Source organism: Archocentrus centrarchus, chromosome 2, assembly GCF_007364275.1.
Source record: "Archocentrus centrarchus isolate MPI-CPG fArcCen1 chromosome 2, fArcCen1, whole genome shotgun sequence".
Lineage (NCBI taxonomy): Eukaryota > Metazoa > Chordata > Actinopteri > Cichliformes > Cichlidae > Archocentrus > Archocentrus centrarchus.
Genome location: NC_044347.1, coordinates 3,589,730 through 3,616,526, shown reverse-complemented (window position 1 = coordinate 3,616,526; position 26,797 = coordinate 3,589,730). Strand labels below are relative to the sequence as shown.

The 26,797-nt window shown below is 47.5% G+C and overlaps 2 protein-coding genes across 3 annotated transcripts; one reads left to right on the top strand and one right to left on the bottom strand.

The window, feature by feature from the left end:
* Positions 1-1,617: 1,617 nt before the first annotated feature.
* On the top strand, positions 1,618-21,838 carry LOC115793543 (T-lymphocyte activation antigen CD80-like). Of its 2 annotated transcripts, none has more exons than XM_030748600.1 (4): positions 1,618-1,678; positions 19,394-19,585; positions 20,346-20,660; positions 20,867-21,838. In XM_030748600.1, the coding sequence occupies exons 2-4, from the start codon at positions 19,489-19,491 to the stop codon at positions 20,992-20,994; spliced, it is 540 nt and encodes a 179-aa protein (XP_030604460.1). In that variant the 5' UTR covers positions 1,618-1,678; positions 19,394-19,488; the 3' UTR covers positions 20,995-21,838. The 2 variants fall into 2 exon arrangements, with proteins under 2 accessions (XP_030604460.1, XP_030604453.1); XM_030748593.1 differs by lacking the exon at positions 1,618-1,678 and adding an exon at positions 16,482-16,715.
* LOC115793484 (uncharacterized protein K02A2.6-like) lies at positions 6,363-16,016 on the bottom strand. Its single transcript, XM_030748513.1, has 2 exons — positions 14,237-16,016; positions 6,363-9,005 (listed from the first exon to the last, which is right to left on the bottom strand). The coding sequence occupies exons 1-2, from the start codon at positions 15,750-15,752 to the stop codon at positions 6,370-6,372; spliced, it is 4,152 nt and encodes a 1,383-aa protein (XP_030604373.1). The 5' UTR covers positions 15,753-16,016; the 3' UTR covers positions 6,363-6,369.
* Positions 21,839-26,797: the final 4,959 nt, after the last annotated feature.

Below are 26,797 nucleotides of genomic sequence, written 5' to 3'. Positions count from 1 at the left end.
GCTGGGTCGAGTTCAGGATCCCGTGCCAGGAGAGGTACAGGATTGGGTACCAGAACATCGCACTCGGCTGAATATTGCCTTGGCAGGGGCCCGTGAACGGTTGTCCGCAGCTGCTGCTCGACGCAAAGAACACCATGACCAAAGAGTGCATGCTGCATCGTTGGCGGTTGGTACATTGGTTTATCTGCGCGACCATGGTGTGCGAGGTCGGCACAAAATTTAGGATGCCTGGAGTTCTGTTTTACATCAGGTCATGAAGGCACCTCAGGGCGATGGGGCTGTTTACACCGTTGCCCCAGTGGGGGACCCGAGTAAGGTTCGACAGGTCCATCGGGACATGTTAAAAGCGCAGGTGGGTCCAGGTTCATCTGTGCTTTCCCCGGAGATCCCACCGGCAGTGGCTGACAGCGAACCGGATTCAGGTAGTGAGGATGATGTGGTGTTGTTGGTGTCAAGGGTTCCGCAACAACCTGTTGTACCTAAACCAACAAGCCCCACTACCCCGGTGGTCCCCAAGCCATTGCCTACATCTGACATGCCAGCTCAACAGGTACATTGTTCCCCCTTACCCCTTGCGGAGCAAGGGGGAGCCAGTGAATTACCCTCGCGACGGTCTGCACGAACTACAGCAGGCCAACATTCTAATGTTCATCACCTCCCAAGGTCGGTCGGCTCGCAAGTGAATGTGCCGTCATCTTCGGCATCGATTGCTAGCACCCAGAGGTCAATTTTTAGGCCTTGGTGTTAGTTTTGGATGATCAATCGCCGGGGCGGCGATTCAAAAGTAGGGGGTAGATGTGGCCGACCTGGGTTACGGTGAGTGATCGCTCCCTTTTTCTCTCTCCTCTCGCTTGCTCTCTACGTGACGTCATACCACACCTGTGGTTGATTGCAAAGTGGCGTCCCTTAGGATAAAGGCATGCGGCTTGCGAGTTGGATTATTCCTTTGTCTAAAGTGTGGAAGTAACAGAGCAGCTGGTCGAATGGTGTTAATTCCTCGTGTGAATACGACAGTGTAGCTGCCGGATATAAGAGCCTTGACTGTTAGCGTGGTGGTATATCTACAAACCTGCCTTTCTGGATTCCCAGCTTTGTAAACAGGTTATCAGCACCTGTTGCAGCTTACTATTCCTACTGCATGCTTCACCCATGACCGCAGTGATTTTCCCCTATAACCAGCCTGCTGTTTTGCCTACTGAGGGCTGTTTTGCCTACTGAGGACTGTTTTGCCTACTGAGGACTGTTTTGCCTACTGAGGGCTGTTTTGCCTACTGAGGGCTGTTTTGCCACGCCTCGCTAACGGATTCGCACCCACCTGGACTAAGTATATCGCTTCAGTTTGACACATTATACCGGAACTGACTGTGATGCAGTGGTGGTATCTAATTTAGCTTGGCGTCCTTTTTTAACTATTATTTGTTGGTTTTATACTGGGCATTTTAGAATTATTTTTTATTTTTTTAATTTTTATCCTTTGTCCAAATTGTTGTTATAAGGTGCTCATTTGTGTGATTATCACACCTCATTGTGAGTGTTTCTATTTGCTTTTGTTTATATTTTTTTTCTTGTCTTTGGCTTTAGGTGTGACTGGACAGCGACGAGCCAGTAGCAGTGTGGGCCCTTCTTGGTGGTGGGGTTTTGTCCAGTTTGTGGTCACGGTTGCTGTGCTGCACTTGGGGTGAGATCCTTGCGTGTGTGTATCGCTGTGATTATTTGTTTTTTTCTTTTTGTTGTGAAGGTCCCCTGCTACTGGTAAGTCTAGCTTGGCTTTTATCTCTTGGGTTTATTTATTTTTGTTTATTTTGCGGTTGCGTGAGCCCTTATTATTGTAGTTTTATTTCTGGTTTTATGGTTTTATGCCCATTTTTGACAAATAAAGAAACTGTTAATCTAGAACTATATCTCTGTCCCAGTGTATAATTTTGAACCTGTGCAATTATTAAGGTGTTTGTTTTTTTTATTTTCTACATTTAAAAGTAAGACTTTTCAGAGGGTGAAATTCCCTCCGGTGGCATTGTCGCAGCAATTTACTTAAACATCGGAAAAAGGGCCTTGACCACACCGTCACAATTGCATCTATCTTTGGGTCAAATCAAAGTCCAACTCTATGAAGCTCTTTCTCCAAGTATAAAAAAGAAATTGTCAACTGGACCAATGCACAGGTAGCAGTTGAATATGCAGCCTTCAGCTTCCAACCAGTGGCGAATCTAGGATTTTTCTGAATAAGGGGCCATCAAGGGGCCACAGTATTCATAGAGGGGACAAGTATTTGTGGTAGATGTGGTGATATACGGACCAATAAAAATTAAAGCCATTACATTAAAGTTATGGTAAATCTTATCACCATGAGTTGTAAGAATTCAGTGAACTTATGTGCCATTTTACTAAATAACAATATCAGACATTTCATACATTACAGCATTAACTGTTGTTGCTCTCCCTAAATGATTTCTGACCTGATGAAAAGGGGCTGGAGGTGCTCTGCTCCTGACCAGCCTCTGGTCTGCTGTGTCCTGCTGCTCTCTCCCTCCTCTCACCCTGCTCATTTTCAGCTGGCAGACTCACTCTTTTGCTCAAAAACTGCTGAATTCCCTCCTGAGAGTGACCCTTTCTGTTCATATTCTTCTGTATCACTGCCAAACATTATAGTTAATGTTAACACACAAATGCAAATTACAAAGAAGTACATGAATTAGCGAAATGCTAACATTCATGTCCAAACACAAGCAGGGCCTCAGTTAACATTACTCTTAACTAACTTTGCTTCTTAATTTAATGTTTGTCAGACTTACGCTGTGTGACAGCTGTGAGTAAAAAAGAATTTATGACTTATCATTATCGACAAATTCCTCAAAATATACACTGGCATTGGTTGTCGGTTAAAAAACTTTCTCCACGAGATCGTTCAGATCTTCTTTTTCTTCTGTAAGCTTTATTCATGCTGGACATTCCTATTTGGCTCATTCGCGCTACTGGTGTTTCGGCATGGAATTGCATCCACCTATAATTTGATCCTCACTCTTGGATAAAGGACAGATGAGTGACAGGACAGGGGCACTTCAGGGGGCCAATCAGATTTCAGATGGGGCCAATGCCCCTGTGGCCCCGCCCCTAGAACCGCCCCTGCTTCCAACACATCAGTTCTGACAGTGCAGCTTATATTTACTGTCCTCGAAGTATTCCTTCCACCGTGTGACTATAGCCTCAGTTGAAGTCAGCAGCACCCCACCCACACTATAGACCGCGTGATTGGAGCACTGCTTTCCCCTCCTGAGTTGCCTGACAGTTTGCCAGAATTCTTTCTGGCTTTAAAAACTTCATGTTACTAAATTATGAAGGGGAAAAATGCAGAACCTTGACCTAAAACAACATCAGCAGTTGTCACTACTTTGCCAATGAAACAGAGGCTCTGACTATTTTTTTCCTCACTGTGTAGTTCTATATTTTTAAATCTAAAACCCTGCAGTGGGATTTTCACCACAAAACAAACAACAGGTGTTAGCTACAGTATAGAGAGCTCATCACTAACACACAGACATGAGACACAACAGCAGACAAATCTCTTTTAATTTGTATCCATATTTGTGCACACTGCCACACTTTGTTTCTGCTGCTGATCAGAATTTATAAAATAAACTCCAGCAGGAAACGTTGAAACCGAAACTAAAACAAGATGAGTTTCATCCTGAGTCATTTCTTTGTGGGTGTGTGATACAAAAGCTGCTCTGTGTGTTTCTCAGTGGAAGGATTCCAGGGGCTTTCAGCCACTGCTTTGGAATTTGCCTGTGTTGTTGACCTTTGGTTGCAGGAGGAATAGCTGAGGAAACGATGCAGTTTTCAGCCAAGAGAGTAGCTGGGAGAGACTATTAACACACATCTTATTGATGCTGAGCTTTTTTCAAGTGGCTAGCTACATCAGCCAGCACTGAAAGGACACAGGTTCATATGTTACCTGAGCAAATACAAGAGGAGCAGCACAGGGAGGAGTAACTACTGAGTTAGTAATGCTAAATATAAAATGGGACCTGTGACAGTTGTTAGGCATGTTAGACAATGACTGTTTGTGCTGCTCCGACAGCCTTCTGATGAAAGGCTGTTGAACCTTCGTGTTGGTGAGTCTTATCAAACAGGAGGACAGGTTTGAGGACTCTAAAAGGCCTCAGCAGCCCTGAGTAACCCTACAGTCTGAGAGTGAAGTGCAGTGCTATGGTCGTGTCTTTAAGACAAGGTGGGGCCTGATTATTCAAGACCTTGTATCGTGCTGTATGTGAGAATGAGTGAAACACAGTAATTCTCTAATATGCCTAACAACTGTTGAATTCTGGATTTCCACTCCTCTCCAAAGTATTGGAACAGTGAGGCCAATCCCCTTATTTTTACTGGAGACTCAAAACATTTGGGCAAAAGACTGACATGCCAGCTTTTAATTTGAGGCATTTACAGTACCAAGTTTGGACACTGAGCTGAGCTTTTTTTAAACTGGGTTGCTCTCACTCAGTGCTGTGTGTTGTCATCTGTCACCTAAATACATTAAGGACTATTAAAATGGCTTTTCTGAATTATTACCTGAAATGATGCCTAAACATGACTGGGTCCTTGTTACTGGAGATTTTAATGTACATGTGCTGTCCTGACAAACCGATGGTCAAGGACTTTTTAAGCTTAATTTGACGCTTGGTCTTCCTGTGTGTGTCCTACCAGTTCTTGTTCTCTCTGTCCTCTCTTGTGTTGTCTCATGGATGGTGGTTCAGCGGGTGGGCACAGTTCTGGTCTCTGTCCTCTGGGCACTCTTCCACCTGGCGATTCACCTGTTCCTAATGATCTCATCAAGACCACTATTTAAGCGGGCGAGCTGCCATTAGTCTTTGCTGGATTGCTTACTGTATCACAGTTAGTGTTGCTGGCTCCCGTACCAAGTGTGTTATTGTTGCTGTGCTTATTTGGTTTGGTTTGCTGCTTGTTTCCTGTCACTCAAATCATCTGGAGTTAGAGGAGAGGCCTGCCACGAGAGGAGAACAAACACTTAAGGATTACCGAGTCTGGACCGGAGCTGACACCGAGGCTTCGAAACACACTTTGAACATGATAAGTAACCAATAAGTAACCAATAAGTAACCTATTGGTTACTTATCCCACTGCTTATCTTTAAGCAGTGGGTCGGAGCTTGCTTCAGTTGACGTCACTGATGACGTTTGAACCACTTCACTGCTTCATTCAGACCGAATCAGCTGACAGTTCAGTTCAGAGTATTTAAGACGACTGAAACACAGTTTCATGTCTTGCACCAAACCTGCTGTGTGCCAATAACAGCTGTTGTTTAACTGAATTTTGGACTTTCAATAATGGAGCTGTTTTTGTAACATTGTATGTTACAAAAAATGTCATTATTTCTACTTATATCTGAAACCTGTGCAGATAACGAGAGCATGGAAAATGATTAATTTTGACAACTAAACCATATCAATAGCCCCTAAAATAATTAAGTTACAGCCAATTAATCTCTCTGATCTCCTTTTTTAAATTGAAACATGAAACTAGGCATCCATATACCTCCAAATGTGCAATCAGCGGCTAGTGACGTTCAACATGTCAAAAAGCAATCAGGTGAGCTCAGATGACGTCACTTGCCAAAGACATGGTGATTGTAACACACCTATTCAGTGTTTATTCAAATATAATACTCATAGTGCCATATCATTCAAGAGGCGCCTTTCTTACTCCCTTTCTTACTTCCTGGGGAAGCTGTTCCTAATGTGTGTGATGATCACGTGAAGGAGAGAGAGTCAGACAGTCAGCCAGGTTCATGGCTGACTTCCTTCCTTTCAACATGCTGACCGATGCGGTCTGTTATGTTGCTCCCTTATAGTGTCACTAAGTAAACATTATTACTCGACACACAGAGCATGGAGGACAACTTCTTGCTGGTTCACTCATTTGTTTATTATGCAACTGTTGCTATCAGAACCCCTGTATGCCCTAGTGGCGGTCTGCCCCCCTGTGGTAAGTATTGGTAGGACATCTCTAGGTTCATACATCACATATCTCCTCCCCACTAAGATTTGTTGTCAGTAACAAAAACATTTCTTCGGAAACAAACGTAAGACATTATATCCCCTTTTAAACTACATGAGATTATTTCTTTCTTTACTTCTCCACAACATTACCAGAAAATAGGAGAGTTATGTCACAGCTTATAATCACTTCAAATATCAAAACTCAGAACCATTTAACAACATTCAACAAGAGCAAACATTCTTAAACATTCTTCAACTTTTTCTTTTCTTTTTTTTTTTTTTTACAACATCTTGGAATGTCAACATTGTTCAACTCTTTTTTTTTTTCTTTTTTTTTTTTTTGTGGTTGTTAAGTTTACTGATCCCTGTAACGTACCGGCGGACGTGTGATCCTCACAGGATATCGTCGTACAGTCCCTGTTGTCTCTGAATGTTCTGTGTGTGTCATTTCTGTGGACTGTGGTGTCTTGAGTGTTTTGGGTGTTTTTGGTGGTGCATGTGGTGTGTGTGGCACTGTATCAGTATCCTCCTTCTGTTGAGGTGTATTTGGGTCAGGTGTGGTTGTCTGAGGAAGTGACAGCGGACAACTCACAGGAAAACTCCCTGCAGTCTCTGGTGGGTCTGACTCGGGCCGAGTCAGCATCTGGTCCACATGACGCTTCCAGACCCCTTGTGTACCCACATGTACCTTGTAGGACACTGGTCCGGTCTTCTCGATCACCACAGCTTGCGTCCACTTATCCTCCCCCCTCCTATAATCACGCACGAGCACTGGCTCACCAAGTTCAAACTGTCTCTGTTTACAGTGTAGCTGGCGTCGTTGCTGTTGAGCCTCTTGTGACTGGTGCACTGTTCCAGCCATACTTGGTTTCAGGAAATCCAGTCGAGAACGCAGCTTGCGTCCGATGAACAGCATTGCAGGGCTTTCCTTGGTTGTTGCATGGGGGGTGTTACGGTAGGTCAGGAGGAACGTATCCAGACGCTGCTGCACTGGTGTAGTTCCTCTGGAAGATTTCAGAGCGTGCTTGAAGGTTTGCACAAATCGCTCTGCCAAGCCATTGGAGGCAGGGTGGTATGGTGCTGAGCGAATGTGTTTAACTCCATTGGCTTTCAGAAACGTGCTGAATTCTTCAGAGCAGAACTGAGGGCCGTTGTCGCTTACAAGACTGTGTGGAATGCCATAGCGACTAAAAAGTCCCCTAAGCACTTGGATGGTTTTGCTGGATGTGGTGCTATCCATGATGTGCACCTCGGGCCATTTGGAGTGTGCGTCCACTATGACCAGGTACATGTGCCCTTCAAATGGACCTGCAAAGTCCACATGTATCCGTTCCCAAGGACTGGATGGCCACATCCACGGGTGTAAGGGTGCTAGGCTAGGGTCTTTCTGCACTCGTTGACATGAGTGGCACGATTTTGCTTGGTGCTCGATCTGGGAGTCGATGCTGGGCCACCAAACGTAGCTACGAGCTAAGCTCTTCATCCTTACTACACCTGGGTGTGCTGAGTGTAGCTCTGTCAGCACCCGGGGGCGCAGTTTGGGTGGCACAATCACTCTCAACCCCCACATAAGGCATCCGTGCTGCACAGTGAGATCATGGCGGCGCTGGAGATAGGGAGACAGCTCACCTGCGTCCTTTGCAGCTGGAAAACGACCAGTTGTGACCATTTCCATGACACGGGACAGGGTGGAATCCGACATGGTGTGACGCTTGATCTCGGCGTTGCTGACTGGCAATGTGTCCAACTGTGACGTGTAGAACACCTCCACTGCACCTTGTTTCTCACTGGGGGCATGAGGGAGCGGTAACCTTGACAGTCCATCAGCGTTGGCATGTAGGGCCCCCTTTCGGTACTCAATGGTGTAATTGTGAGCGGAAAGCATGAGCGCCCAGCGTTGCATGCGAGCTGCAGCCATGGATGGTGTGCTTTTCACTGGACTGAAGATGGTTGTAAGCGGGTGATGGTCAGTGAGTAGCGTGAATGTATTGCCATACAGGTACTGGTGGAACTTGCGTACTCCAAAGACTATCGCTAACGCCTCCCTCTCAATCTGAGCGTAGTTTTGTTCTGCTTTGCTGAGAGTTCTGGATGCATAGGCGATGGGTTTTTCATCGCCATCCGGCATGACATGCGAGAGAACAGCTCCGACCCCATAGGGTGAAGCATTGCAAGCGAGACGGAGCGGCAACTCAGGGTTGTAGTGTGTGAGCACCTCTTGTGATACCAGGAGTGCTTTGGCTTTCTGGAACGCTGATGCACAGGCTGACGTCCACTGCCATTTCTTTTCTTTGTTCAGCAGTTCATTCAACGGCTTTAGCACAGTGGCCAGATCAGGGATAAAGCGTCCATAATAGTTTAGGATTCCTAGGAAAGATCGAAGTTTACTTACATCGCCTGGTGCTGGTGCTTCCACGATGGCACGTACCTTCTCTGGTGACTTGTGGAGCCCAGCAGCATCGATGATGTGGCCCAGGTATTCCACGGATTCCTGGAAGAAGAGACATTTCTCTTGCTTGAGGTGCAGGCCGTATTCCTCTAGCCTGCTGAGTACTGCATCCAGAGTTTTCAGGTGTGTCTGCTTGTCAGGACCACTGACCAGTATGTCGTCCAGGTAGCAGTGAGTGTGTGGCAGTCCGAGGAGCACCTGGTCCATTGCCTTCTGGAACAAGGCGGGCGATGACGCTACACCAAACGGCAAGCGGTTGAAGCAGAACAGTCCTTTCTGTGTTGAGATGGTCAGCAACTTCTTGGAGCTCTCTTCTACTTCCATCTGTAGATATGCATTAGATAGATCCAGCTTACTGAAGCGTTGACCTCCAGCGAGAGAAGCAAACAAGTCCTCAATACGTGGAATTGGGTACTTGTCGATGCAGAGAGCTGGGTTGATGGTGACTTTGAAGTCCCCGCAGAGTCTCACGGCGCCGTCCTTCTTGTTCACGGGCACCACTGGCGTAGCCCAGTCACTATGCGCCACAGGTGAGATGACGCCTGTCATGTCCTGGGCCGTTGGCCCAGCGTTTTGTGTTAATTTATTTCCTGAGTTTGTCCTCCCTGTATGTTTGTCATGTTCCCAGTGTTGTGACTTGTCTGCGTGTTCCTTGGTTTATCACTTCCTGTTTTATTTTGCCAATGTGATTTCCTTGTGCTTTGTGTTTAGCTTTGCTTCCCCTGTGTAATTAGTTTCATTTGCCTCACCTGTTGTTCCCTGCTGTTTCCTCTTGCCCTGATTACCCATTGTGTATTTAAGCCCTCAGTTTTCATTTGTTCTCTGTCGCGTCGTTGATGTTTTGTGCCCGCATGTTCCTGTGTTCCCTGTGCCTGCGCTTCGTCTCCCTGTGCCTCCCTTCCAAGGTTTTTGTATTTGTGTTTCCCCGTTGAAATAAATCCCCTTTTAGTTATGTTTGCTTCTGGAGTCCTTCATGTGAGTCCTTCCTCGTCCGTTTCCTCCCCGGCCATGACAGAACGACGCGACCATTACAAAACCCCCTCCGGCTCCAATTTTTTCGACGGCACTCGTCTAGCGCTGGGGGGCCCGGCGTCTTTGAACAGTCCCCGTCATCGTCACTCACCTGCCTCCCCTTTCGCTGATCCCTCCCTTCCTCGGCAGCCGCAGAGGAGAGGGAGTTCCCGGCAGCAACGGCGGAAGGCACCCCGAGACCCGAGCGGTATAACGCCGCGGACCGCTTCACCACTTCACACCCAATCCTCCGTTTCCGTGAGTAACACTGGCTTCAACGCTACTATGCCTGCGGACAATTATTCCCGTCACCCCCCTGCCTTTCCCCTCCCTGAGGTGGCAAAGCAGACCATTATCTGTTGGGTGGATTCACTGGTTATGGACCTTCTGGCTGACCCATGTGAGCAGGAACAGCAACAGCTCACGGCCCAGCTGCAAGGGCTAGTCGATGATTACCCTTGGTTATTTGGCTCTCTGCATGGGTTAGTGCAGGATTTCTTAACCTCCACCCTTCACCTACAGCAGTCCCCAGTGTCAGCTCATTCTCAGTCCCCAGTGTCAGCGCATTCTCAGTGCCCGGTGTCAGCTGTGTCTCAGTCTCCCCAGTCAGCTGTGCCTCAGGCTGCTTCCACGCAGTCAGCTCCTCTCCCTAGCTCACAGTCAGTCTCCTCGCAGTCAGTCTCCTCGCAGTCAGTCTCCTCGCAGTCAGTCTCCTCGCAGTCAGTCTCCTCGCAGTCAGTCTCCTCGCAGTCAGCTCTAACGCCCTTAGCTCCTGCTCTCTCTAGCTCGCAGTCTGCTCTTTCTGTCTCCCGGCCTGCTTCCACGCGGCCAGTTTTGACGTACTCAGGCCCCTCTAGCCTTCAGTCGGTTTCCCTAATGTCTGTTCACCCTAGCACTCTGTCAGTTCCTCCAGTGTCAGTTCCTCCAGTGTCAGCTCCTCCTCAGTCGCAGTGTTCCCAGTCAGCTGTAGCTCCAGCTCCTCCTCAGTCGCAGTGTTCCCAGTCAGCTGTAGCTCCAGCTCCTCCTCAGTCGCAGTGTTCCCAGTCAGCTGTAGCTCCAGCTCCTCCTCAGTCGCAGTGTTCCCAGTCTGCTGTAGCTCCAGCTCCTCCTCAGTCGCAGTGTTCCCAGTCAGCTGTAGCTCCAGCTCCTCCTCAGTCGCAGTGTTCCCAGTCAGCTGTAGCTCCAGCTCCTCCTCAGTCGCAGTCTCAGACCCCTCAGTTAGCTCCAGCTCCCTCTGCTCACCTTGCTCCCGCTCCCTTGGCTCCAGCTCCCCCTGCACCCGTACCTGTTCCGCGGGTGGGGGCAGCCACGGACGGGCTGACCTCTGCACCCGTACCTGTTCCGCGGGTGGGGGCAGCCACGGACGGGCTGACCTCTGCACCCGTACCTGTTCCGCGGGTGGGGGCAGCCACGGACGGGCTGACCTCTGCACCCGTACCTGTTCCGCGGGTGGGGGCAGCCACGGACGGGCTGACCTCTGCACCCGTACCTGTTCCGCGGGTGGGGGCAGCCACGGACGGGCTGACCTCTGCACCCGTTCCTGTTCCGCGGGTGGGGGCAACCAGGTCCAAGCCTTCGCATCGGTTTTCTGTGTTAGCTGCAGCAGCAGGGTCTCAGTCAGCTCTAGCTCCAGTCGCTCTCCCTCGCCTTCAGTCAGCTCCAGTAACTCTTCCTCGGTCCCCAGTGTCAGCTGTTTCAGTGCCCTCTCAGTCAGTTCCCTCAGCCCCTGTCTTAGTTCCTTCGGTTTTGGTCCCAGTTCCCTCAGCTCCTGCTCCTTCTGTAGCTCCAGTAGTGTCAGCTCCCTCTCAGGCCCCAGTGTCAGCGAGCTCTCGGTCTGTCTCCACGCAGCCAGATCTCCCTAGCTCTCGGTCTGTTTCCACGCAGCCAGATCTCCCTAGCTCTCGGTCTGTTTCCACGCAGCCAGATCTCCCTAGCTCTCGGTCTGTCTCCACGCAGCCAGATCTCCCTAGCTCTCGGTCTGTCTCCACGCAGCCAGATCTCCCTAGCTCTCGGTCTGTCTCCACGCAGCCAGATCTCCCTAGCTCTCGGTCTGTTTCCACGCAGCCAGATCTCCCTAGCTCTCGGTCTGTTTCCACGCAGCCAGATCTCCCTAGCTCTCGGTCTGTTTCCACGCAGCCAGATCTCCCTAGCTCTCGGTCTGTTTCCACGCAGCCAGATCTCCCTAGCTCTCGGTCTGTTTCCACGCAGCCAGATCTCCCTAGCTCACAGCCCGCTCTCTCTGGCTCCCGGCCTGCTTCCACGCAGCCAGTCGTCTCCCGGCCTGCTTCCACGCAGCCAGTCGTCTCCCGGCCTGCTTCCACGCAGCCAGTCGGCTCCCGGCCTGCTTCCACGCAGCCAGTCGTCTCCCGGCCTGCTTCCACGCAGCCAGTCGTCTCCCGGCCTGCTTCCACGCAGCCAGTCGTCTCCCGGCCTGCTTCCACGCAGCCAGTCGTCTCCCGGCCTGCTTCCACGCAGCCAGTCGTCTCCCGGCCTGCTTCCACGCAGCCAGTCGTCTCCCGGCCTGCTTCCACGCAGCCAGTCGTCTCCCGGCCTGCTTCCACGCAGCCAGTCGTCTCCCGGCCTGCTTCCACGCAGCCAGTCGTCTCCCGGCCTGCTTCCACGCAGCCAGTCGTCTCCCGGCCTGCTTCCACGCAGCCAGTCGTCTCCCGGCCTGCTTCCACGCAGTCCCCTGCACCTCTGCTATTCCTCGAGCAGCCCCTGCTGCTCAATAAAGCAGCAGTGTGCCCTGTTCCGCGGTCCCAGCCTACGCATCCGGTGCCTCACTATGTAGGCCCCGTTCAGCCCATGGGCTCAGCTCACTCCAAGCCGATGGGGGTCTCCGCTCAGTCCGAGCACTCCGCGCCAGAGGGCCCCGCTCAGTCCGAGCCGATGGGGGTCTCCGCTCAGTCCGAGCCAGGGGGTCCCGCTCAGTCCGAGCCGATGGGGGTCTCCGCTCAGTCCGAGCGCTCCGCGCCAGAGGGTCCCGCTCAGTCCGAGCGCTCCGCGCCAGAGGGTCCCGCTCAGTCCGAGCCGATGGGGGTCTCCGCTCAGTCCGAGCCAGGGGGTCCCGCTCAGTCCGAGCACTCCGCGCCAGAGGGTCCCGCTCAGTCCGAGCCGATGGGGGTCTCCGCTCAGTCCGAGCGCTCCGCGCACGAGGGTCCCGCTCAGTCCGAGCCGATGGGGGTCTCCGCTCAGTCCGAGCGCTCCGAGCCAGGGGGTCCCGCTCAGTCCGAGCCGGTGGGGGTCTCTGCTCAGTCCGAGCGCTCCACGTCACCCGAGGGTTCCCCACCAGAGCCCGGGGTCGCCCTTCTCCGCCGCCGCATGCCCCGCGGTCGGCCTCCAGTGTCTGCTCCCCGTCGCCGCCGCCGCACGCCCCGCGGTCGGCCTCCGGTGACCCCTCCTCGTCGCCGCCACCGCTGGGAGCGCGGTCGGCCTCCAGTGACTCCCCCTCGTCGTCGCCGCCGCCGCTGGGAGCGCGGTCGGCCTCCAGTGACTCCCCCTCGTCCTCGTCGCCGCCGCCGCTGGGAGCGCGGTCGGCCTCCAGTGACTCCCCCTCGTCCTCGTCGCCGCCGCCGCTGGGAGCGCGGTCGGCCTCCAGTGACTCCCCCTCGTCCTCGTCGCCGCCGCCGCTGGGAGCGCGGTCGGCCTCCAGTGATTCCTTCTCGTCCTCGTCGCCGCCGCCGCTGGGAGCGCGGTCGGCCTCCAGTGATTCCTTCTCGTCCTCGTCGCCGCCGCCGCTGGGAGCGCGGTCGGCCTCCCTCGTTGGGATTTTGCTTTGTGGCCCCTTGGCCTCTGCGGCCTCCTGAACTGTGTGTTTTTTGTTTTTGGATTTCCCACTGACTCCCCTGAACTGTGGACTGTTTTTTCCCCTGCTGTTTTTTGTTTTGTCATAGCTCCTGGACTGTTCCTTGTTTCGGCCCCCTGTTTTGGACATTAGAGCTCTCCGGCCTTGTGCCGTCGCTTTTTGTTTCATCCGGTTGTTTTTTTTTTGCTTCTCGTCCCCGTGTTTTGTTCTTGTTTGGACTGTGTTGCCTCTGCTCTGCCTCATTTTGATGCCCCCTGTTGGACTGTCTCCGGCCTTGTGCCGTCGCCTTTTGTTCTGGTCCTGTGTTTTTGTTTTCTTCCTGTCCGGGTTTGATTTGTTTTGTTCACGCCCTGTGATTTCTGTTTTGCTCCCTGTCTTTGTTTTTGTTTCGGGCCCTCCCTCCTGGTCCCCCGCCTCCCGCCCTTGTCTGGTTTTGTTTCTGGTTTTGGCCGTCGGGAGCCGGCCTTTGAGGGGGGGGTACTGTCATGTCCTGGGCCGTTGGCCCAGCGTTTTGTGTTAATTTATTTCCTGAGTTTGTCCTCCCTGTATGTTTGTCATGTTCCCAGTGTTGTGACTTGTCTGCGTGTTCCTTGGTTTATCACTTCCTGTTTTATTTTGCCAATGTGATTTCCTTGTGCTTTGTGTTTAGCTTTGCTTCCCCTGTGTAATTAGTTTCATTTGCCTCACCTGTTGTTCCCTGCTGTTTCCTCTTGCCCTGATTACCCATTGTGTATTTAAGCCCTCAGTTTTCATTTGTTCTCTGTCGCGTCGTTGATGTTTTGTGCCCGCATGTTCCTGTGTTCCCTGTGCCTGCGCTTCGTCTCCCTGTGCCTCCCTTCCAAGGTTTTTGTATTTGTGTTTCCCCGTTGAAATAAATCCCCTTTTTAGTTATGTTTGCTTCTGGAGTCCTTCATGTGAGTCCTTCCTCGTCCGTTTCCTCCCCGGCCATGACAACGCCAAGCTCAGTGAGGCGTGTCAGCTCAGCTTCCACTCGCGGTCGAAGAGCATATGGCACATTGCGTGGTGGGCAGAATTTGGGTACACTGTTTGGTCTTAGAGTGAGCCTGGCTTTCACTCCTCTCATGGTGCCTAACTTATCGGAGAAAACAGCGGAGTGTCTCTTTAACACTGTCTCTAAGCTGTCTGTCTGTCTGTACTCAATTGCATGTACAGTCTTTAAGTCTCTCCAATTTAGTTGAATGGCTCTCAGCCACTCCCTGCCAAATAATGGTGGAGCATCCGCCTTCACCACATACAGTGGCAAGACAGCGTGTTGCTTGTTCAATGCCACTTGCACTTTAACAACTCCTTCTGGTGCCAAAGGCTCTCCTGTGTATGTCTTTAGTATGATATCAGTGGGTTGCAGAGGAAACTTATGCAGCTTTCGTTTGTACAGTTCCCAAGGAATCAATGACACTGCAGCCCCTGTATCCAATTCCATCTCCATTTTCTTTCCGTTAACTGTTGGCACTACTGATATGCGTGAATATTTCCCTTTCTGAGACACTGCATACAGTCCCAAGTCACTGTCACTATCCGATTTCGTTCCTTCACTTTCACTTTCATTCGCCTCGACGTGATGGATCTTTTTCTTTCTATCTTTCACGCTGCGTTTGTGTGCATGGCTTTTCTGTTCAGGCTTAATATCTTTGTGTTTATGTTCTCTTTCATGACTGCTTTTTGATTTACTCCTGCACATTCGTTTCGTGTGGCCCTTCCTCCCGCACTGGTGACATTCGCGGTCTTTGTACCAGCAGTCATCATCACTATGATTTCCCTTCCCACAGCGGCGGCATTTTTCACCTTGCGAAAACACTGCGTTTACTTTCAGGGAATTACTTAACTGCTGTACGTCGTGTGCTGCTGTCTCTGCTGACACTGCATGTTCAACAGCTTTCTTGAACGTGAGGTTTTCCTCAGTCAGAAGGCGTTTCTGCACAGCTTCGCATTTCAATCCGCAAACAAATCTGTCCCTCAGAGCGTCCTCTAGGTAAGCCCCGAACTCACAGTGTTCCGATAGCTTCTTGAGCACTGCTACATACTGTGCTACCGTTTCTCCTTCCCCCTGATTTCGCTTGTGGAACCTGAACCTCTCGGCTATAACAAGCGGTTTCGGTGTGAAGTGATCTTTAAGCACAGTCACAGCCTGTTTGTAAGTCATTGTGCCAGGTGCCACGGGAGCTACTAAGCTACGAAGCAGTCCATACGTTTTAGGTCCCATCACACTGAACAGTACTGAAACTTTCTTAGCCTCATGAATGTCATTAGCCACCACGTAATGCTCAAAACGTTCAATATACGTTGCCCATTGCTCACCAGACTCATCGAAAATGTCCATATGTCCATATATTCCAGCCATCATACGTCTTTCTGGGATTACGTGCACTGTAGATGAACTCGAAGCACTCGATGTCCTTGTATCCGCAGATGTAACACTAGCTGCACTCGGGCCCTCCGATGATGGTTGGCTCATAGTTGATCAGCACATTAGCTATCCAAAAACGCGGGTGTTCATTTCGGTCCAAAAACTTGCACAAAGCTGACTTAACTTTCACAGCCAGTCGATGAAAAGTATTCCGAAATACACGACTCGTCGCCAATTTATGTTATGTTGCTCCCTTATAGTGTCACTAAGTAAACATTATTACTCGACACACAGAGCATGGAGGACAACTTCTTGCTGGTTCACTCATTTGTTTATTATGCTACTGTTGCTATCAGAACCCCTGTATGCCCTAGTGGCGGTCTGCCCCCCTGTGGTAAGTATTGGTAGGACATCTCTAGGTTCATACATCACACTGTCGTATCAAGATTAACGTGGAGGCGTGTGGCCTTAAATGAAAAACTTTAGTGGGGTCGTGATTGTGATTTGAAAACATTGCATTTCTCCAGGAGAGGGCGCTGTGGTTCAGTGCTTCAAGAGCCTCATCTGCCCATCACTACAGCTCTGCAAAACATTTACTTTCAGCACCTCAAAAGTGACCAGAGAACAATCGAAGCATTCATACCTGCTGGAGACGGAGGTCCTGAGCCCGGAAATGACACGTCAGGTACCCGCCCTCACCTCTGTGAGTGGCCACCAATGGCAGACACATTAAGCAATTAGATCCCTGTCTTCTCTTTCTTTAGTCAGTGATTTGTCCTGTCTCCCTCCTCTCTCGTCCTTCTCATCTCCAACTTGCAGCAGATGGCTGATCCTGGCTCTACCAGGGAATTCTTTAAAAGGAGCCTCCCCTCCCCACTGTTGCTAAACGATTGCTCTATCTGATTCACTTGCCTAATCATCCATGTAGGCAAATGCAGGCGGAGTGCTTCTGGCTTCTCAACCAGCAGACACGGGAGAAATAGTTTGGCGAGGTGGTTGGACAGAAAAGCAATGGAGGCAGAGAGGTCCACAAATGACGCTAAATGATGACACGTAACAGGCAGGAAGCAGGTGAGTTGTTACAAAGCTGAAGCTTGTGTTCATTTGTGAATGTTTGTGAAGGCTCGTGATGAGTAGCTTTTGTTCACATTAATGTTTCACACTTTAGTGAAGAATAAAACTCACAGGTCGTAGTTTCATGTGAACATTTACCTGATTTGATTTATAAACTCTGATCATCAGCACAAATGTTCCTGCTGCTGTTCTGTACGTGATGTTTTCAGCAGTATTGTTGATGGTCTTCTCTCTTTATTTCAAACCCAAGCACACCTGTGTGCAGGTGCTGGGCTCTTCACTTTTGATCACCTTTGATCACCTTTGATCGGTTCACTATGTAACCACATGTGTGACTGGAGGGCAATGATGGATCCAATGTGAAACAGCACATAAACATTAACCTGTAACTTCACTCGGTTTGAACACAGAGGGCAGATTATGAAGGTGCAGTTTGACCTTTGAAAAACAGGAAGAAATAAGAGCTTCCATAGTTTCCAAGTTTGTGTAGAAAACTTTACGGAGGCAGTGCAAACTTTTCAAATCTGGGCTGGGTAAGAAACAAACATATCAGTCAGAACCGCTTCAGTCAAAACGAGACTGAAGTTAATTCATTCGGTAGCATGGCCTCCCCGTCCTGTTATATGCTAGCATGGAGAGCTGTAGGCAGGAACACTGCTGTTTCCATCTGAAAACATGCTCGTGTAAGCGGGGCCTAATATGGAAAAAAAGGATGTGAAATGGGATCAATACAAAATCAATATAAAGCCTCATTCATGTTTCACAGAATTATAATTAAGCAGCTTCTTCTTTCCAGCTTTTATGGCTGACTTTATTGCATGTAGCCAGCTGAGCTTTTGCATAAACTTTAAATATGTAAATGTGCAGGAGATGGCAGCAGCTCAGTTTTTCCTGACTTGGAATCCTTCACTTTCTTCCACTTCAAGTCCTTTTCCAGCAGCCATGGTTGAAACTGTTGAAACTCGCCCGGGTCAAACCGGCTCATTACATTCTTTTCCTCTTTTAATCTGTTTTTTGTTTGTTTGTTTGTTTATTTACATTTTTATTCTAAACAATAAAGAGACACAAACTTTCTCTTGCTAGGAAGCCTAACAAGGACGTCCAGGCAAATTTCATTTTGGAATTATTTTCACCTTTGACTGGACATCGAGAAAAAGACGCTAAGCTGATGGTTAATTCATTATTTAAATGTTTGCTGCCTCAGAGGGCCATTCATCATCTTCCAATGACCTCCACAATAAAATAATCATCTTTTGTCCCTCCTATGCCCCACACTTCAACTCGCTTACTCAGACATGTTTGACCCAGTGAACACTGCTTTCACTGCTCACGTCTTGATGCTTTATCTGACCTTTGACAGCCTTTCAGCAGAGGTCACATGTACTTAACCTTTTAACCTGTTTACCTCAGAGCAGCTCCACTGCTTTCACATATTTTGCTTATTTTTATCACATTTTTATGACATTGATGACAAAGGAATTTCATTATACAGGTAAGATGTTGCTTCCTGCCTTAGCATTTAGGCCTGTTGCACCTCTGCCATTAGGTCAGCTGCAGGGTCATCAGCTGGTGCCGCTGTTCACTGATGTTACCCCCTCAGTACAGTACATCTCCAGGAAGGGGGGCAAGTGGTATGAACAGGAACATCTCCCCACCACCCACTGCAGCTTCCTTTACTGGGGTGTAGGCCCCCAGCTCTTGTCTTGCCTCCTCAACCATAGCCAGTAGCTCTTCCCCCTGCTAACTCTGCCCCATGCAGCAGCTGGACTGCTGGACTCCCCACAAAGCCTCGGCACCCAACCTCCACTGTGTAAACTCTGGCTTTCCAGCCCCCCTCTTTCTGCTGCTAGATCAGCATACTTGAGGTACTTTTGCTCATGTGCTGCTGCCGTGCCCTTTTCCCATGGGATGCTAGGCTCACTGAAGAGTCCTCTTATCTATCCCAGACCATCTGGTTGTAGCACAGTTGTTAAGGTCTCCCTTAGGAAGACCAACTGCTTTCTGAGGTCTATCAACATCTGCCACTCTTTTCCTGAGTAAGGAGGCAATTTCTTTCCCCTGTGGGAAGACGGAGCATGCTTCCAGACCTAACAAAATCTATCAGTGTAGGCTTTGTGGCTGCTGGAGCACAGTTTGCTACAACCCTGCACCTCTCCAGGATCTCAGCTAGTTTGGTGAGAACTTGATCGTGGCGCCTCCTGAAACGACCTTGGGTCAGTGCCTTGATGTTGCCACTCAGGCGACAGCTGACCTCATCTCCAAACCAGTAGGTGAGATTCTGGGGTCATAGGAGGGTGTCATAGTCTTTGCACTCTTCACTTGGTTAGTATCCTCAGCTAAGCAGGAACCTTTAGCAGGCTCTTTCATTGCTGCACTTGAAGGAAATTTAGTGTGTGACAGCACATGCAGGAGAGGTCAGAGGTCATCGTCTGAGACACTCAACGTGATGGCTGTGTGTGTGTGTGTGTGTGTGTGTGTGTGTGTGTGTGTGTGTGTGTGTGAACAGGTGAAATGTTGAGAAAAACATTAAAAGCAACAAATGTGAGGTGCAAACATCGAATCCTGTCCACCTGCAGATTCTGCGACTCTTCATGCAAACTTTATTTAAATGGTTGGTCGTTGGCGGTCTTTGCTGTGGTATTACAGGTGTGTGTGTCTTTTTTTTCTTTATGCAGGTGCAGTGAGAACACCGAAGCTGAGGGTCACAGAAGTCAGCACAGCAGCGCTGGAGGTCTCTGATGGTTTTGCAGAACCTGCAGGCTGAGCACAGATGAGTCAGGAAGCATTCAGCCTGATGTCCACCTGTCAGTGTTTGTCCATCTGCAGCTCTTTAGCTTTGGTGTGTCTGCTGTGCAGCCTGAGCTCAGGTGAGTCTGTGTGAAAGCAGCACCTCAGAGTCCCTTTGAGACCTGACAACAGTATAGACGGGCACAGAGGCAGGAGAGAAGAAGAATGAATCCATGAAGTTAAGATCTGAAAATGTCCCAGTGCAATCAGAGAAGACAGCTTCATGGTTTTGGTTCCATTTGTGTTCAGCAGAGTATTTAAATTATTTTGAGTCGGCTGACGTCTAAATGCAGCACCTCCCTGTCCTGTATCTGCTCAAGCTGTTCCTGTTGAAACTCTTTTATTGTGATCGACCACCTGTTAAAGGCTGAAGTTGAGGATCTTTGTCAGAGACAAATCGTGTTCCTCTCTTATTTAAAGAGAGGCTTGCTGCTGCCTCCTGTTTACCCCTCCTGGACTACAGTGATAAAAGATACTGTCCCTGCTCATTCTCTCCATCTGTTGGACTTAAAGTTTATAACTGCCTGTAAACCTTTAACACACCACTGTGCTTTATATTCACTGGTCCTCATTGGCCTCATGTAGGACAGTTCACTGGAATCATGTTATCTGTAAATCTATCAAACATCAAACTTAATACAGGTGTTCAAATCTGAGGATTTGGTTCAGACGATGGAAGTTTAGTGTTCACCTGGTCCAGGTGTGGCTGCTCACTTTAGGGTTCAAACACATTCTCTGAGGCCTGCTCTGCTGCTGAGCTCACACATTGATCTAACACTCAAAGCTTTAATGGAGCTCTGCACAGGTAACCTGTAACTCACCTGTCCTGTCCTCCTGCAGGCAGCAGCCAGTCTGTGAGGAACGGCTACGTCGGGGATGACGTCCTGCTGCCCTGCATCTACCCCGGGCAGCTGCCTGATAAGGTCAACGCTTTCTGGAGGGACAAAGACGACAGAGTTGTGTTGGACATCATCAATGGCAGAGAGGATAAAACAGATCCAAAGTTCAAAGGTCGAGTGTTCAGCTACCCAGATCAATACAAGAAGGGAAACCTCTCCATCCTCATAAAGGACCTGAGGGCGGACGACGCCGGCTCGTACGACTGCCACATCCCCAGAATGGACTATGAGAGCAGACTGACTCTGAGGCTCACAGGTCAGTTCAGGAGCACGAGCACTTTATTAGGAACAGCTCAGTGTGTGTGCGGCAGCTCAGGCTTTAAAAAGCCTGAGATTAAGGTCCAGAAACAGGAAAGTGAAGAAAGGATCTCCAGACCAGGCCTCCTTCTTTAAAAAGAAAAAAAGTCTTTGTGTTTCTTTGCAGCTCTGATTAAACTGATGTTTGGTTGTTTTGTGTTGCAGAGAAACCAGCTGTTAAAGTAATGTTGGAGACTCCACCTCCTGCAGCACGTGATGCAGCAGTAACCTCCTCCCTCCACCCGGCTCTCCTCTCTGCTCCTCTCTTTGTGCTGTTCTGCTTGTTAAAGTAGAGGTTTGAGTTTAAGTTAGTCAGAAACTAGATCGTAGCTTCAAGTGAACATTTCACGCTGTAGGATGAAGGTAAGCAGTCTTTATTTCACCAGTAGAAGCTTCAACCTGAGAAACATCAGTGCAGAGCTCGGCCTTTCTCCCAGGTTCGTCCTGGGTTAGCCTCTTTGTTTTATTAGATATCTTATTAGCTGACAAACACTGCAAATCAGATGGGATTTAGGTACATCTGACTAACAGACATTTGTGTCAGATCAGTTTTCTCTGCAGTGATGGAAGAAGCTGTAAAACAGCTCAGTTATTCTTCATGAAGATCTTTATGATCCCTGAAACAGAAAAAGACACTGCAGCATAAAGAGGAGGAAATAATATGCCAACAACATCCATACGACCCTGATGATGACCAAAACTTCCAGGATGTTTCACAGTAACAGCTCTTAGAGGCTGATACTCGTCACACAGAGTGAAGCTCTTCAAGTTCTTCTTCTGTGGCTCTAATTTGTGTGTTTGTGCTTCTGTGTGTTTGGAGACGATTCAAAGTTCCTGAAGTTTGAGCTACAGCATCTAGAACCACAGTGGGAGCGATGGAGAGACTTTGAGAATCTGGAGAAAGTAAAGATAGCTGGGTGTTAAGTGCCTGAAAACTGAGTGAGTGTTGCAGTGGATTGAATATTTCTGCCGGTTCATTAAAGAATGTGGCCACCAGGGGGAACCATTTCACTTGAGAATGACTAAGGATGCACTTGAGGATCATATGAACAGGAATTTGAGGTTAATTGTTGATAACAGTTTGATCGGCTCCTTTTCATGCAGTTACAACCATGTACCTACATATTATTGTATCTAAATACCATATTGCATTTGACTATATAATAATTATCCAATAAAAGCCAAATGTTACATTAACCATTTGAAATTGTCTTTTCACAATTAAACTTTGAGCATGAACATGATGCAATGTGATTGTAACAACGTGGTCATAATATTTTTGGTAATATGTAAATAAGCCTGTATAGTACAATGTTGCTCATGTTGTGTATCAATATGCGAACTATCAAAAGGGGCACTAAATTATATTAAGTCTGTTCAAGTGGAGATAGCTAAATTTACGAGGTGCACCTAAAGGCATCATGGATGGACCACATATATTGGTGTAGACCAGGAGTGCTTGCACGTCTTGAAGTATAAAATTATAAAAGTAAAACCCTACAGGCTCTGTTATGCACTTTGTAAAAGTGTTTCAGATTTTGTAATGTTGGTTTGCACGTTCCCGGCCACCGTAGAAATGTACTCCGAGTAAGAAAGTGAACGTATCAGGTTGTCAAACTCATCTCTGCTGCACTGATGTAACCTGTAACTGTGACCATGAACACAGCCTCTGTGCACCAACACAGTAAACACAGTACAACAAGCTGACCTGTTTTCATGCAATCTTTGAATTACACAAAGTCAGCATACCTCAGTTTGTTTTGCAGTCCTTACCTTTAAATCTAGCCTCTCTTCTTCCTCTCCTGTCCTCTTTCTCCATCTCTGAGTGAACTTCTCTCTCTTTGCTCTCCCTGAAATGCAGCAGCTCTTCTTTTAGCTAGCAGACACACTGTGTGACAAACTGCACACACTTTGTGTGTTTGCTGATATTTGTTGAGCACTTATCATTGTTATCTGAGAGAATCAGCCCATTTTTCAGAATAAAACGTCGTTCAGACTCATAATAATTAAAACAGAAATAATTTATTTTTTCAATGCGGCCCAGTACCAAATATCCTAAACTCTGGTACCTGGAGGTATATGATTTAAATTACATAACAAATCATTATCTTAATTGAAGGGGAAAGCAAAATTAAAAAAAAAAAAAGTAACTTAAAGGGCCAAATTGTATTACACTTCTGACATCAATTCACAGGCTGGAAGCAGGAAGTGTGGGGGGAGGGGGGGGGGGGGGGTGGCAAGACCCCTGATGTAAACAGATGGCTGGACAGTTATTGTGGCCGCTGACGGCGTTAAACAGCAGGAATTATGTTCAGGCTCGTGTCCTTCTGTCAGCGTTCGTCTCTCTGCAGCTTGGGGGCGTTGGTCTGGCTGCTGTGCTGTGTGATTTCAGGTGAGTCTAAGCTGAAAAACCTGTTTACTGTGATTAATCGGTGAGAACCGGACAGAGACTCTGACCAGGTGTGAGCGTGGTGGGTTTAACCCCCAATACCTAGTGGATCATATTTGAAATGTACTGATTTGGGGAGTTTTTGAGACTTGTACAGCAGTGTGATTTTGTTTTTTCAAGATAAAGTTTCAATAATGTTTTATAAGTGCTGTGGAAATAATGAAGAGTATGGGTTAGGTTATGTTTAGGTTGCCAGGTGCAGTACAACACCCCACTAGAGTTGTGTACAGGTTTATGGTGAAATGCTGCTCCATAGTGATCAATAAGTGAACTTTTTTCTCGTTTAGTGTAACATGAGCCACGTTTAGGCTCAGGAGCTGCGCCTCATCTCTGAAACCATGTTGTATGTTTAGGAGCAGAAATGCAGCGCAGAGGCAGGAAGAGGAGAGGGTGGAGCACGTCTTTGAATAAATGAGTGAAAACCTTTACTGTAAGGGTCAGGTGATGCTGTGAGCACAGTTGACAGTGTATCAGATATATAATGTATACGTCTTAGGTCTGTGCAATAAATCAATAACAATATATATCACGATAGACACGTGATCAATATCAGTTCTTCATTTGTTTTTATCATTTAAGAAACATCTCAAAGTTGAGACCATTTGTGTCACAGACTGAACTGAACATGGTTATTCGTGCTTTTATTCCCTCCCTCTTAGCATATCTGTCAGGTTTCCCCCCAACAGTAAACTCATTCCTACGCCTTTGGTTGGCCTGTGTTTCAAATACAGATGTGGTTCCTAAAGGATTTGGCACTTTATAATTCCAAGAGCACATTTTAAAAAGAGGCAGCTTTATTTCAGGGTCCTGTTTGGACCTTGTCAATGTCAATGTCAAATTTATTTATATAGCACATTTAAAAACCAGAATGGACCAAAGTGCTTCACAGGCAATACATAAAATACAAAACATCAACACACAAACAAAAATCCAGACAAAAATATAATAACTAAATAGATACAAAATGTCAAGATTTGCTCAAATTAAAAGCCAGCCCATAAAAATGCGTCTTTAGCAAAGATTTAAATGTAGCAACAGTCCGAGCTGATCTAATATGAGATGGCAAGGCATTCCAGAGACTCGGCGCCACAACTGAAAAAGCTCGATCACCTCTGTTTTTAAGTCTAGACCTTGGAATTTTTAGGATCATCTGATTAGCAGACCTTAATGTTCTGACAGGAGTATGAACATGAATAAGATCAGACAAGTACAGAGGTGCCTGCCCAGATAAAATCTTAAAAACAATCAATAAAATCTTAAAATTAATTCTAAAATTAACAGGAAGCCAATGAAGTGAGGCTAAAACCGGAGTAATATGCTCACACTTTCTGGTCCCTGTTAAAAGTTGAGCAGCAGCATTCTGGACCATTTGGAGCCGACGAAGAGATGACTGAGATAAACCTACATATAAAGAGTTACAATAGTCCAGTCTAGACATGATAAAAATGTGTATGACTCTTTCAAAGTCCTTATAAGAAAGATAGGGCTTTACTTTGGCCAACAATCTCAGTTGGAAAAAACTAGTCTTCACCACAGAACTAATTTGTTTGTCAAAGTTAAGGGAGCCATCAATGATCACACCAAGATTTTTGACAGATTGATGGATGTATGACCCTAAGTGTCCAAGAGAGGCAACAGAGGTCCTCAACTGGTCAGCACAATCGAACAAAAGAATCTCAGGTTTGCTTTCTTTAAGATGCAGAAAATTCATGTTTAGCCAGTTTTTCAGGTCAGAAAGACAGTTCAACAAAATCTGCAATGAATTTGAAGCATTAGATTTCATTGGAAAATAGATCTGAATGTCATCAGCAAAACAATGAAAGGACAAGTTATATTTCCTAAAAATTGACCCCAGGGGTAGGATATATAAAGAAAACAGTAATGGGCCCAAGATAGATCCTTGAGGCACACCACTCAGTTAAACTCACCGGTTAGCTGTAGGTTTTATCATTATTAAAATGCCCTTTTTATTTAAAAGAGTACTGACACTCTCATGTCACTACTTCTATAACCCAGTACTTCCTGCACCACCCTCAAATTACCTGTTGTCCATAAACATGGCAAAGACGTGGCTGACATTGGTTTAAATTAGTCATATCAAAGGTTAAAATATGAACATTATAGTGTTATATGACATTACATTCTGACCTAATAATAAACAGTTAAACACAGCCTGGTTTACAGTCTGTAGAGGAAGTTTCTGGGATTTTGTTTGTAAACAAAATCTTGAACAGGTAAGTTTTGAGTTGGGATTTGAAAACATGAAGAGAGCCAATATGTGAATGTGTGGTGGGAGAGAGTTCCACAGCTGTGGAGCAGAGTGGGAGAAAGCTCTGCTCTCCATGGTGCTGAGGCGGGCAGAGGGAACAGTAAGGTGGATAGAGGAGGAAGAGCAGAGGAGGTGATGTGAAGTGAGGTGAGGTGAGGTGAAGTTCACCTAGATAAAGAGGGGTGAGGTTGTGTGTGTGTGTGTATATATATATATATATATATATATATATATATATATATATATATATATATATATATATATATATATATATATATATACACACACACACACACAAGCCTGCTCTGCTGCTGAGCTCACACAGTGATCTAACACTCAAAGCTTTAATGGAGCTCTGCACAGGTAACCTGTAACTCACCTGTCCTGTCCTCCTGCAGGCAGCAGCCAGTCTGTGAGGAACGGCTTCATCGGGCATGAGGTCCTGCTGCCCTGCATCTACCCCGGACGGCTGCCCAATGAGGTCAACGCTTTCTGGAGGGACAGAAATGATAAAGCTGTGTTGGACATCATCAACGGCACACCGAATAAAATGGATCCAAAGTTCAAAAGTTGAGTGTTCAGCTACCCAGATCAATACAAGAAGGGAAACCTCTCCATCCTCATAAAGTACCTGAGGGCGGACGACGCCGGCTCGTACAACTGCTACATCCCCAGAATGGACTATGAGAGCAGACTGACTCTGAGGCTCACAGGTCAGTTCGGGAGCACGAGCACTTTATTAGGAACAGCTCAGTGTGTGTGCAGCAGCAGCACAGGCTTTAAAAAGCCTGAACATCAACACTCTGAACAAACCAAGATCAATGCTTCATTTATCAGTTTAAAGTAGAAATGAATCCAGATCAACACCAAAATATAAGGAGTTCTTCCTCAAGTTTATCAAGTCCAACCAGTTCAATTGGCTTCTGACTGAAAGCCCAGAGCTGCAAACACACGGCTCAAAAGCTGATCACAGGAACCCTTCGATCCTGTTCAACACCACGTGCCAACGCAGGGCAGCTCCATAAACTCTGCTGCCTCAGAGGTGGATCATCTCACCAGTAGTTGTAGTAGTAGTAGTAGTAGTAGTAGTAGTAGTAGTAGGGTGAGCTGACATCACATCAAACCCTGTGAATGAAACCTCACTCAAGCTCATATGGAAGAATACTTTGGGCAGTGTAGTGTTTACTCACCTACACACAGTGTGTAACAAATTTATTTTACTGTCATAAAAAACAAGAAAACCCAAATATTTTAGAAATCTGTCAAAAACTTGTTTAAAACCATAGATTATATTTTTATTGATGAGGCAAAAAACAAACTGAATTCACGTTTTTATACCAAATCTGAGGCGGTGAGTTTCTCTGAGGAGAAGCAGAGC

Excerpts from the sequence above, each read along its gene's own strand:
- LOC115793484 (XM_030748513.1), bottom strand. The coding sequence starts at position 15,752 with ATGAGCCAACCATCATCGGAGGGCCCGAGTGCAGCTAGTGTTACATCT. Across the intron at positions 9,006-14,236 it reads GACACGCCTCACTGAGCTTG|GCGTCATCTCACCTGTGGCG; the intron begins GCGTTGTCATGG and ends AGGACATGACAG.
- LOC115793543 (XM_030748600.1), top strand. The coding sequence starts at position 19,489 with ATGAGTCAGGAAGCATTCAGCCTGATGTCCACCTGTCAGTGTTTGTCC. Across the intron at positions 19,586-20,345 it reads GCTGTGCAGCCTGAGCTCAG|GCAGCAGCCAGTCTGTGAGG; the intron begins GTGAGTCTGTGT and ends GTCCTCCTGCAG. Across the intron at positions 20,661-20,866 it reads ACTGACTCTGAGGCTCACAG|AGAAACCAGCTGTTAAAGTA; the intron begins GTCAGTTCAGGA and ends TTTGTGTTGCAG.